General features: G+C 41.2%; 1 protein-coding gene across 11 annotated transcripts in view; it reads right to left on the bottom strand.

Annotated features, from left to right (window-relative positions):
- Positions 1 to 12,943, bottom strand: part of MAST4 (microtubule associated serine/threonine kinase family member 4) — a 524,826-nt gene that overhangs the window by 53,077 nt on the left and 458,806 nt on the right. For all 11 annotated transcript variants that reach the window (XM_053657255.1, XM_037150788.2, XM_053657256.1 and 8 more), the window contains 4 exons: positions 10,002 to 10,159; positions 7,971 to 8,046; positions 6,002 to 6,211; positions 705 to 806 (listed from right to left, as the gene is read on the bottom strand). In XM_053657255.1, coding sequence (XP_053513230.1) covers positions 705 to 806; positions 6,002 to 6,211; positions 7,971 to 8,046; positions 10,002 to 10,159 — 546 coding nt within the window. The remainder of the gene's footprint in view (positions 1 to 704; positions 807 to 6,001; positions 6,212 to 7,970; positions 8,047 to 10,001; positions 10,160 to 12,943) is intronic.

Raw genomic sequence — 12,943 nt, 5'->3', positions numbered from 1 at the left:
TAAGTATTTTAATGGCTAGTACAATTTGAAAGTGAGCTTTGGTAGTATGCTAAGCCCTTCTAAAAACTATTCTTATGTTTTAAGCTTCATATTTCTTCACAGTGTTGAATAAAATCTCAGTGAGAATTACATTAAACACAAATCTTAAAACAGAAAAATGATCACTGACCAAAAAATATATATATAAAATGAAGTATTCTCTAAAAGTCTCATTTCTTTAGGTATGGATGAGGCCCCATTGTATTCTTCCAAGTGGGCTGCTGACTAGAATATAGTTCTAACATGCCACAATTTAAAAACAAATACTAATTATAATCACAAGCCACCGTATATGATATCTCTGACTCCTCCCTCTCCGCACCTCGGCCACACCCAAGAGGTGAGGCTCAGCAAGTGCTTTAATTCAGCCACGACAAAAATCACACCGAGATGTGGTGAAGCGCACAGGTCACCATCATCCGCTCAGTTTGATTGGAACGTGATGTGACTATCACTTAATGCAGCACAGGTCCCAGAATGTTTCCTTAAAACCAGAAAACAGAGGTCACACACGGATGCACCATAAACATTCACAGCTCTGGTTCCCACTGACTCTTTCTGTTTAGCCCTGGTCTTTGAAGCCAGATGGAATTAGAGCGTTTTGAAGGTCATGGCTCTCCCACCGCGAACAACAGGTAAGGGAGTCACGTCTAAGGGCGGCTTACCAGGCACTCCAGTAGCCGAGCAGGGCGGGCAATGACGATCAGGATCTTTCGGACTAGTTGCTTAATGAAAGCCAGTTCGCCACTTTCTGAACGATCGTGAGCCTATGAGAGAGCGATGGAAAGAATGATGATGCAGAGTTGCTCCATTAAACAGAACAGAAAGTCAGCAAAGCATGCTAATTAGATAATTGCAAATATTCAAACATTTTAAGTGATTCAGAAAATACTTTTAAAAGATTGATAAGCGGACATTACCTCTGCATAAATTGGACACTATTAAACTTCTATATCAACAAAATGGCTCTATTAGCTACATTTTAATTGCAAAACTTTGACTTATTATCTGTTAAAAATTCAAATGTTAGGGCTCCTAGTGGGAACCATGAATGAAAGATTTCAAGTTGATGACACATTAAGTACAAAGTACACACAGAGTGGGCAGCTGCTGAGGAAACTTGACTTTCCCGACGTGGCGTCTTACACGCGCGAAATGGCCACGGAGGGAAGGCTGCACTTGTTCCCCACAAGATGGGTGTGTAACACGTTCATGAAAGACGTTTTACATACACAATATGTTCAGCCTATAAATTAGTTACTTCATAACACATACGAAGTGTGCATTACTCTTCTCAAATGTTAGGTGGATGATGTTTAAACTTGGATACGTATATATGATTTTCATTTCACATGTTGAGTGAGCAATAATGAGGCACACAACTGAATGAAATTTAACTTAAAGTCTTAAAATTTTACTTTGTATGTTGCCTAAATGTGAAATCTAAGCACAACAAATGTCCTAAGAACGAAACTCAGTTTATTAAGACCTCTTTTAATTTCCAATATTTTCTTGAAGAAACGAGGTAAATCCGTGTCAAAGCAGACCTAAAACCAAAGTTTTAAAAGTTGAAATGTAAAATTGTATGCATGCTTACTTTTAGGCTTTTTAAATTTTTAAATTTTTATGATTTACTTTCCTCTCAGGGTTAAAAAAATCACAGTGATGCTGGTACAAGAGAATATAATTTCACAGACATGGTAATAAACACTTAAAAATCATTCTTTAAGGTCTTTATTCAAATAAGAATCAGCCTTCTCATAAAAAGACTGATTACATTTGGAAAATGGTAATATTTAGCAGTAACATAACTACTGAATTTAAGCCATCGAATTAAAGGCAACATTCTAAAATATATTTTAGGTATAAAACCACGTATAACCAAAATCAAAATAGTTATCATTTAATAGGCAAAAAAAAAGAAAAAATGACCATTGGTGAATAATTTTAAAATAGAATGTATTCAAAATGAACCAACTAGTAACTACAACTACAGGTCCCAGTAACCAGCAAGGATGCTCAAACATATATAGGGAGATATACATAATATTTACACTGTTTTTAAGTTTTCTTTCCAATTTTCATTTTACAATAAAATGATTTTTGAAGATATAATGAATGCCAGGAAATATGGTTATGTGCCCTCTTTATAATTTATCCCTAATCAAAACTAAACAGAAAACCTGAAAGATAAAAGAAAAAATCTCCAAGTAACTTCTTGACTGACAATTGGGGCTAGATCCTGAATTTTCTTGTACTGTAATAATTACTGATTTATGAATTCAAAAATGTAAAAAAAAATTTTAAAGACTGCACATATTTTAGTGGTCTCATCAAAGAGAAACAAGAACTCTGTACCTCAAAGACATTTTTTACTGTTTATTTCAATTTTTATTTTATTTATGATCTTATTTACTTATCTTTAGAGGGGAAGGGAAGGAGAGAGGGAGAGAAATATCAATGTATGGTTGCCTCTCGTGCGTCCCCTGCTGGGAACTGGCCTGCAACCCAGGCATGTGCCATGACTGGGAATCAAACCATGATCCTTTGGTTCACAGGCCCACGTTCAATCCTCAAAAAAAATTTTTTTAAGTCAGTTTACATTATACAAATTCCAGTTAAAAAACTGTAATAATGATGTGTTCCTTCTTATGTCTTACTTCTAAGAATCATCAGCTATAAATAAGGCCAAAGCAATGGTTATATTAACTCAGATAATATTTTATCTACTAACATTATTGGGGAATAACAGGGGGAGGCTTTCTTAAAATAACTCCAAACCAAATCATACACACAGCATGAGAAGAGTAATATTTTCTTGGCTGCCAACAGTAAGCTCCAATACTCATTGATACCCTGTGTTTATATTTTCAGTGTTGACTGCTATAAAAAAATGCTGAGACCCAGATTTGAAGGTAGGTTATAGCTTCCCATGTATTTTATTTTCTTTTGCTAAATACACTCCAGTGAAAAATAGAATGAAGACATAAAAGCATTCCTGGAGAAGTGACCTAGACGTCAGCACTTTAAATGGCATCAGTTAAATCAAGCTCTCCAAACCTCAGGGCGCCCTTGCCAGGCTATGCAAAAGCCAGACAATGGGAAGGCGGCCGGGAGGCAAGCCGGACAGGCACACGGCGTCACCGCTGGGAACTGACAACAGTTGCATCCCGGGAAAGACAAAGCAAGTTCCCACAATTCCACTCTATCCAAAGGGGTGAGTTCCCCTGTGACCGTTTAGATCCAAATTCTGAAAGGACACTGTGAATGTGATTCTGAGAATAGTTTTGATTGTCACAGAAGGACTGAAGGAAATGTTTATCTGTGAAGATAAACGAGAAAATATTCATACCCAACAATGCGCTTTAAGCCACAAGTAGTCCTACTTTTCTGCCCTTCAAAAAGAAAGGTTTCTAAAAATCAGTATTTTTTTAATGTATTATATTGGTCCATTCCAATGATTTTTAAAGCCCTAAGATTTTGTTTTAATTGCTATGAAACAATCTGTCAAGTCTCTCATACAGAAACAAAATTAAGTGGGAGATTTCAATGTAAGGAGCTTTTTATATGAACTGTAGCCTTCCCAGGGACTACCCATGAAGGAATGGACAAAAGGACTAAACCGTAATTATGAGAATCTCCTGGCACAGAACTGTGGAGCCCAGAAAAGCGTCCCACAGAGGCTGACCAAAGTGCCTCTCTCACCTGCCTCTTCTGTTAAAAACACTCTATTTACTATTACGGTAAGTGAAATAAGCCAGTCAGTAAAAGACAAAAACCATGTGATCTCACTTACAAGAGGAATCTAATGAATAAAATAAACTAACGAGCAAAAAACAGAACCAGAGACACAAAAACAGGGAGCAGACTGACCGCTGCCAGAGGAAGCAGGGGAGGGGGGAGATGGTGCAAAGAAGGGGGAAGGGAGTAGTCAAAGACAACGTGTGAATGACCATGGACATGGACGACAGGGTGGGGATGGACTGGGGCAGTGGGAGGTGAGCTGGGCAAAGGGAAAAGGGGGAAATTGAGACAACTGGAATAGAATAAACAACAATAAATAATTAACGAATAAATAAAGCTCCATTTACCAAATATAATTTTCAAGGTATTCTCATAAAAAGGAATATGCATAGTGTTTCCTGTACTTTCCAGAAGTTGATTTAATTGAAACAACAGAATTAGGTTACTTGACAACAAATCTAACAGATCGAATATTTGGCGTGAATACACATGCATCTTCTCCCTCCCACTTACTGAGGAGTCCGATAAACAGCACACGTGAAGCGAGGTGCCAGGGATTTAGAGATGATTTGGGGGGACCCTTGTCCCCGAAGGAGCCTGCTGTGTGCTGGCAAAGTGAGGCCCCCAAACAGACCACCTCGGTGGACTGTGGTTGAATGTGTTGGGAGGAAGAGCATGACACAGGCCACGTGAAGGTTTGTACTTGCAGGCGGGAAGGAGCCATTGAAGGAGGTTAGAGAGATGCTCTTCAGTGGCACAGGTTAGGACTGGAACGGGGCAGATCGGGGAGGATGAGGGCCTCAGCCTGGTTACAGAATGGGTGGGGAGAGTTGACCTCCTCAGGGAGTTAGTGGGAGGGAGTCAGAGCCATTGACTGAACACATGTGGGCTGAGTCCTCCATGCATCGTGCTTTATCCGTGTCGTGTGACACGGCAGACAGCGTCTCTGTGCACATGGATGTCAGGCTCTGGAGCAGTGCCACTCAAAGGGTGGCCTGGAGACTGGAAGCCGTCCACGGACAGCTGTCAGCGTGTGATGAGATCAACATGCTTATTGCGAATGAGCATTTAGCAACTCTCACAGCCGTGCCACATGCTGGAACACCCAAACTCATGATCGTTTTCCTGTAAATTAATTTTCAATTTGATTTATAGGAGAACTGGCCCATGTCAAATTGGAAATTAACAACAAAAAATAAAACAATGTGTTTGCCCCCAAAGACAGTCTGAGATGCCTTAGTAGGACTGCAACAGGTTGAAATGTGAGAGACGGGGACAGAGACGAGGAGACGCCGCGGGGAGATTTAGAAGGGACGACCCCAGGGAGGGATGTTTTCATCTCGCTGCAACCAAATTCGGCAGGAGCAAGGACAGATAGATTTCTAATAACTAGGATGTTAATATTTTCCTTCAGTTCCATGTAATTATTCACATACCATGCTTATAGGAAACCATCCTCAATTATGTTTACATGGGCATAATTTATTCCCTATGAGGTACAGAAATATAATGCACCCAAGTATATAGGCTAAATAGGTTTTACTTGTAGGCTGTGGCTTATCAATTATAATCAGAATAGCAACATTATATACTAATTCCACGCCACGCACACTACACTCCCTTCCTGTCCTGGATATTATCAGGAGTTAGACCCAGAGAAGGCCTCTGTTTGCCTGTCATTTCAGGAACTGGGTATTTTGTGAGAAGAAGAACTGACACTAATGAAAATGTAAGTTGCCTTTACCACCCAATACCACAATCAGGCTAATTAATAGGACACACAGCCTGGAAGAAGCCAGCCATTTTCCATTTAGCTTTTCTAGACATTGGAACTAGACAGAGTCAGGAAATAGTACAGACACTCAGGCAATTTATAACTTTATGGCTAAGGGGCAAGGGTGGAGAGTGGGCATGGAATCACTGCTTCAAAATCCTCCACAATCTACTTATCCTAGAGCCATAGATTGGTGGGTCCCAGGGATCCTGGAAAGGTTATTACATTAACTTTCTTTACTATAAATGACGACCAGAATCAATTTATAGCAAGTAGCAATCAGTTCCCCCACCCACCCCATCTTCTTCTTTGCTTCCCTGGAATATGAACTCCATCTGATAGTTAAAACATGTTATGCAAATGCTCTCATAACATTTTTCTCTTTTTTTCCCCAGGGAAAAAGCAAAACAAATCAGAAAACTTCATATGCTGCATGGCCCTTACCTCCTGTAGCAACTTATCTAATTTGTGCTGTAATTCAAGGAAGTATCGTGAGGTGATGAGACCCTGGTGGGATTTATCCAAGCAATCTCGAGCCAGTTCAATAATCTGATGGTGGGTGAAACTCAGCACCCCGTCGGCGAGGGGAAGAACGTGGTCAGGAGAGTAGCTGGTGATGATGTCCTTCAGACGTTCTTCCATCTGAGCTGTCGCCTGTTTAGAGAAGATGTGCACACACAGATGTAACGCAAGGAAACATACATCTGCTCAATCCAATCATCACATTGGCCTTGCATTTTTCAGAAACCTCTACAGTTATTAAATATAGTTTTAGAAGTTACATTTAAAAGAAGCCTCCCTTCTTCATTCTGTACTGATATATACATGTCATTACCTATCCCTCAAAACTGACAGAATGTACAGCACCAACAGTGAACCCTAATGTAAAGTGTGACCTTGGGGTGCTGACGATGTGTCAGGGTAGGTTCGTGGATCATAACACATGGACCGCTCTGGCGGGGAATGGTGATGGGAGGGGTTATGCATGCGTGCAGTGAGGGAGTATTTGGGAACTTTACTTTCTGCTCAGTTTTGCTGTGAGCTGAAAACTGCTCTGAAAAGTAAAGTCTACTTGGGTAGACTTGAGAAGAAGTCACACCATGTGGAAGAAAAATTTGAGGTGTGCCAGGGAAACCGAACATCCTAGGGCGATGGTTATTTTTTCCTATGCCCTATCACATGGCAAGTGGTCCCTGTAACCTTCTGCAGATAACTCACCACCTGTGAATGGCTATGCTTTCACTTCAGATCCTGAGCTCTTTTAAACAGGTTGTCAAAAATACCAGACAGCTCTGTTTCTACCTACTCAAAACGCAGGACAGGCCGATAGGTGGTTCTGTTGGCCCCCTCTTCACGTGCGAGGAACAAGCATCTCACACCTCCTTGATCCTTTTCTCAAAGAGCTACAGGATGTGTGCAAAAGGCCAGGGGATTCCCTTGGGAACATAACTCCAACATTTCCCTTCCAGCTTTCCTTCCCTTCCCTGTGATTCCCCTAGTGCCTCGTCAATATTCCTTGCTCCCATTGATTGCATAATACTCAGGGAGTTTCCCTCCGCCTGCTGCTCCCCTCTGAAGTCCCAACAAGTATTAACTAGTATAGTCAGGACCTGCTCCCCTGGTGAACAGGGGACATGTGATAAATAGCTGAAATGGCTTTAATCAATGACATCGATGTTGGCTTCATTACAAATAATAAGCACTCTACTACTGATTTATGAAACCAAAGATTTCCTCTTGTTCTCCTTCCCAGGGCTATAGAGGTGGGAGAGCGGGGAGAGGAACAAAACAGAGAAATCGCCTTCTGCCACATGTAGGGACACTGGGGTGGAAAGGCTGTGGACACGAGGTGACAGGGACTATCGGATGGCAGTCCCCTGCAGCCAAGGTGCCTGGTGACAACCCTTTGCCTGGTCCTCTCTGGCCTGGTTTACACTCCTTTTGCCAATCTAATGGGGAACATTGTACCTGCACCTTCCCTTCTAAAGTAACAAGGTCAGATACCTAATTGCTAAAGAAAGAAAAAGTCATAAAAAAGAAAAACTAGGTTTTAAAAAATGGTTTTCATGACATACCAGGCTTCTGAGGAACATGGGCACGGGAAGCACAAAGGTGGAGAGGCCTCTCAAAGCCGACTCCCTAGGGACCTCAACTCCCTTGGGACCACACCAGGCCCACCCAGCGGCAGCAGGACTCACGTGAGGGCCAGTTCAGCACGCAGAGTGTGGTGAACACTGCTAGCTCTCAGCAGTTTAAAAACACGTTTAGTGATTTTCTCTCTCTAAGAAGGCTGTGCTGTTTTGTGCAAGTCATTTCTAGACTGAACCATTACATCCCTTAAAACCGCCTGCAGACATTAAGCCCACGTTGCCTGTTGGTTTCAGTGCTAGGCATCTTCAGTTCAACTCATTACCTTGGGGAACCTTTCTTTGTAGACATGGTTCATCATAATTATTTCATGGTCACAGCAGGTGGGAGAACGGCCGGGGCTGCAAGCAAAGCAAATTACCCTTTTAAACTTGCCACAGCGTGAAATGAAAATAAGCCTTTTATTTATAAACAATTGGTTGCATCAAAACTACAATACAATCTTTGTAAAAAAAAATAAACATATTAGGCAGTAAACTACAAAATCAGTCATTAGTACACACATACCTACCCCAAAACGTACAGACACCCTCAAGAGGATTCAAAAAGAAAGCTCAAGAAGTGGAATACCACAAATTAATTATAGCTGCACTGTATTACTGGTTCAGAAAATGTTCTTAAATCGAGCTGATACTCTGTATGTAGCATGCACTTGGGCACTGGTTCTAGAAACCAGCTAATGGACTGCACGAGAAATAGGGTGGCTACAGAAACAGCATCAAGCACATGCTGAAGTGTGTAATTTCACACTTCTACTGCACACCTGCGCTCTGCCATGGCCCCCTCGGAGGATTAGGAGCCCTCAGTGGCACAGGTGTCGCCACCGAAATCCATTTTCTAGCCTAACAAATATTTATTTGGGACGCTGAGGTAGGGCTGGGCACGGTGGGGAACAGGCACACAACCACCGTTCACTTTTCTTTATTTCAGTGCTGGGTGTGTGTTCCTTCTCAGTGGTATGCAGTTGTGCAACGTCAGAGTAAGTATTTGTATTCCTGGGAGGAGACAGTTTGCACCAGATATCCTGGAATCTCCTTCCATAAAACCTAAAGGGCCCCTGTATAGTAAAATACAATGTCATTTAATAAACACTGGCCTTTTATTCCATATCTCCAAGTAATCTAACACATCCTACAATTACCAAGTGTGGCTATATTTACCATCAGTTTATAGTACTAAATAAGAAGGGTAAAAAATGAAAAGCCCTTCCCAGTAAACTTTAATATTTAACTGCACACCTAACAAAGTATTTTGTAAAAAAAAAATGTAATATATCAAAGCACACCCATTCTATACCACCAAGCTCCTGTCCCGTGGTGACCCACAGGCAGATTGCGCCGATCCCCGCCGATCCACGCCAATCCCCACGCAGAGAAGGAACTGCTGGCCCAGCTGCTGGGACTGCAGAAGCCTTCAGCTTTCAGTCCCTTCAAAGATGGCCTCAGCTGCAGAGTTACCTTGCCCAAGGCCAAGTCCTTCCAACGGCACTATATCCGGTGACCGTACAGATACATAGGAAGGGCAATTTGCCCTGGAGGGCAACTCTGATGGGTCCTGTCATTCCCAGAGCTCCCTGTGGGGTCACTATAGCCCCTGGGCCTGTATGGCAGCTGGAATCCTCTCTCAGCCTACTGCTGCTTCGCCCACCCTCTTGCAGGTGCGAATCCGGGGCACTCCCTCGTAAACCTCCTGATCTCCGCTACACCGTCTGCTTCCTGAAGACTCAAACTGTGATCTATAGTACTTCTAGAACAGGGTAAAAAAAACTGGCTTTACTCACTGTCAAATGAACTATGTTTGGCATCCACAAAATTCAAGGGATATAAACTGCTAAGAGTTTGTTCAAACTCCTGGAGAAAGTACAACTTATGATGGGAAAATACTGAAAGCTCTGGGAGGACTTTTCTAATGTGGAATCTAAATTCCACGTGTGAATCCAAATGTGCTGTCCCTCCCCTAACAGCCCGACTTCTTCTTAAAGTATGAACTGCTTCTGAACCATGATTAGACTGCCTTGACATCTGCAATGGTTAGACGTTTTTATAGATGGACCATTTAGTCCACTGATTACTGACATGCTAGCAATTCGTAAACTGTAAGAATTTAAAAGAAAAACAATAAGATACCTTGCTATGGTAATTAACAATATCCTGTGTAGATGAAAAAATCACATTATATTTATAGTAGTTCACAAATCAATGTACATATACATGAATTACAGGACCCAAAGTCTTCCCTTGAAATGGCTGGAAAGAGATAATCCAATTAAGTACATTTTTCAATCAGGTCTACACACCTCAGACTTCGGGAACGGGGGCGCATGGGCGAGTTCCTGCATCTGTTCTCTGCAGCGATGCTCTCGGTCGTACAAAAATGTTTCGATAAGAAGTGTAATTCATCTGGCGTTGGTTGGTATGGTAACTGATGCAACTTCTCCTGGGAGGAACAGGATGACTAAAAGAAACCAAAGTGAGGTAACATGACTACCTCCAAAAAATTTTTTTCAAATGAAAATGAGATCAAAGCATGAAAACCTGATATACCACCACTTTATATTGTTTCCTTTCCATCTTATAATTACAGTAACTAGTGCCTACATGACAATGCCTTAATACTTTCTATGGGAGGTCAAAATGGCTTCTATATTTCATCTCATTGGTCAATAACGGTTTCCCCAAAGATAATTTTTGCTCTGGAAGAAACCCAGCATCTGAAAATGGATAGGACCCAGCCAAAGTCAAAGCAAGAAAGTGAAGACTGGAGGGAGAATTTGGGGGCATGGACAGAGGAGGTCTCCACTGAGTATGGTACACGTATTTCCACCATTGCTCCTAATCGAGCACTGGGACTTTTGGGTAACGTAACATGAACTGTATGATGTATGGTCATGAACAAGGTAATGAGATCTCTCTTTACAAATCGTGCTGCCCTCTGATGCCAAGGCTATCGGTTATGTGCCCTGGGTAAAAAAAGGAACAAAAAAGAGATGCTTTTCTCAATAATGCCACTGTTTTAAAAATTGAATTTTTTTTCTTTTTTGCTTTGGCTAAGGCTATCATTTTAAAACAGCTTTATTAGTAGTGAGTTTTTAATCCCTGGAGTTTAGATTTACTATTTGAAAATTTTTAGTCAATACTTGGAGCAAGGTAAGGTAGAATAGGTAAATGCCTACATAACTTTGCTTTTAATCAACCTGAGAAATAAAGCTACAAAGCAGAGACTGGTGGTTGTTTTCTTAAGTGCGTGGTGAACTCTGTAAGCAATTCTAACAAAAGAGACTGAGAAATTTTTGAATAGTAGAAACATAGTTAAATAAACATATTTGAAAAGATACCACTCATTAAAAAAATCAGTTATAATAAGCTTTTTCATTTTAAAAATTGGTCATTATGTTAAGACCACATTTCGTAAACACTGAATCCACAATGCAGTGACACTAGAAATCATTGACTAGAGCTTAAAAATATCCTGACACCTTGAACTTGTAGGCCTCTGTACTGAGTACACACACAGGCATTGAGAGATTTCTATAATACAATGAGATTATTTTATAAACCATAAAAATGAGAACACTACTAGAAAGACATATGAGATAAACCAAAACTCTATTCAGAAAGTACAAGCACAGCCTTAAAGTCCTTCATTATGAAAGAAGAAATAAAATGCATAAACTAAGTCAACTCAAGAAATCAGGAAAAGAAAAATAATGCAAGTGGGAGAGAAGTAGCTGTGATAAAAGCAAAAATGAGCAAATCAACAAATGGAAAAACAGAATTAAGAGTCTGTACATATGTCTCAAAGGTAAATTAATGTCCACAATTCTGTATCTAAGATTTCAAAACACTCAAATTTATTTAGAAGTTTACAGTAATCCCTTTTGGTGGCAAAACATCAACTGAACTGATGGCAAGCTACTTAAAACATGTATTTAACCCACTGGGTGTGAATGTTGATTCAAGTTGCTGTAGAAACTCAGCATATTTGATCATGAGCTTCGGGCCAGTTGCTGCCGGCCTGGTCTGCACAGCACAGGAATCACGTTACCATTCTAAAACGGGACAATCAATCCCAAAACAGCCCGGGTCTGTGAGTTTCGCTTAAGGTATCATGGACCTGTACTTGCATGAGAACCACACCCAGAGGTTTCCAGAGGGTGACTCCCTCTGTGGAGGGAGGGAGGAAGGAGAAAGGGAGGGGCTGAGTAGGAAGGGCTTTAGTGGTACATTTAACACTTTATTTATTAAACAAAGTTAAAATTGATTTAAAAAAACAGCTGCAGCACATGTAAAATGTTCCCATGGGTTAAGTCTGTGAGGACAATGCTGTGCTTATGCCATACGTAGCCATATAGCTCAGCTCCAGAAGGAATGCGCCCCGTGTGAGGGAAGCACTATCACCTTCGCAGCATTAAAGAAGCGCAGAGGCGGGAGCTTCTATGGGGAGAGAGCCGCTTTCATCTCAGCTGGAACCAGCAAGGTGTGAATGGAACAGGGGCCACCAGGCTGAGTCCGTCCGCAGCACTGGAGACAGCTGTAGGCCCCCAAATGTCCTGGGGATTCAGAAGGCACCAAATGCAGCCTCAAAAGTGAGTTGATAGGGAGCAAAAGAGAACTGCAAGGCTCAGTTTCAGCAGCATCAGGGACTCGGAGGAGAACCTGCGGAGTGGAGAGAGCTTCCTGGACAACAGAGGGAGCCTGTGCCATCCCGTGACCTCACTCCCCACTGAAAAGGCACCTCCCTTGCTCACAACACCCTGGATTACCACTTTCACAATAGTTCAAGAATTAGTTTGGGAGTTTCTCAATGAACGGAGTCTTGAGTCTCACTACTTTATATTTCCAGCATGTCCTCTGTGATGCCAGTGAGTCTCATCACCCAACCAGCCTGCACATGACCTTTGACCATACTGTGAGTCAAATCCATTTTCAAAGAGTAAAGATTTACACAAAAATCTGCTAGTTCTTAAGGCAATTAGAGAATTTCCCCAAAATGTTCTGAGCAATTATGTCATTCAAATAAGCCTTTAGTCTCTCAAGATATTTTGCAAAGGAAAGTATTCATATGCATGCATAATTTTCTTATTATTTAAAGTAATATCATGTAGCGTCACCTCTCATTTTTAGAGTTATATTCTTATTTCCATTTGTTCCCTTGGCAGAAAATAATTTATCTGGGCAGATGTCCCTCTACTGCTGCAGTTCCCTATCGGTTCTTTTCAAAAGTAAAACCATTTTTTAT

The sequence above is a fragment of the Artibeus jamaicensis genome, unplaced genomic scaffold, assembly GCF_021234435.1.
Source record: "Artibeus jamaicensis isolate MK-2021 breed Jamaican fruit bat unplaced genomic scaffold, CSHL_Jam_final scaffold_369, whole genome shotgun sequence".
Taxonomy (NCBI): domain Eukaryota; kingdom Metazoa; phylum Chordata; class Mammalia; order Chiroptera; family Phyllostomidae; genus Artibeus; species Artibeus jamaicensis.
This window is presented reverse-complemented; position numbering and strand designations above follow the sequence as displayed.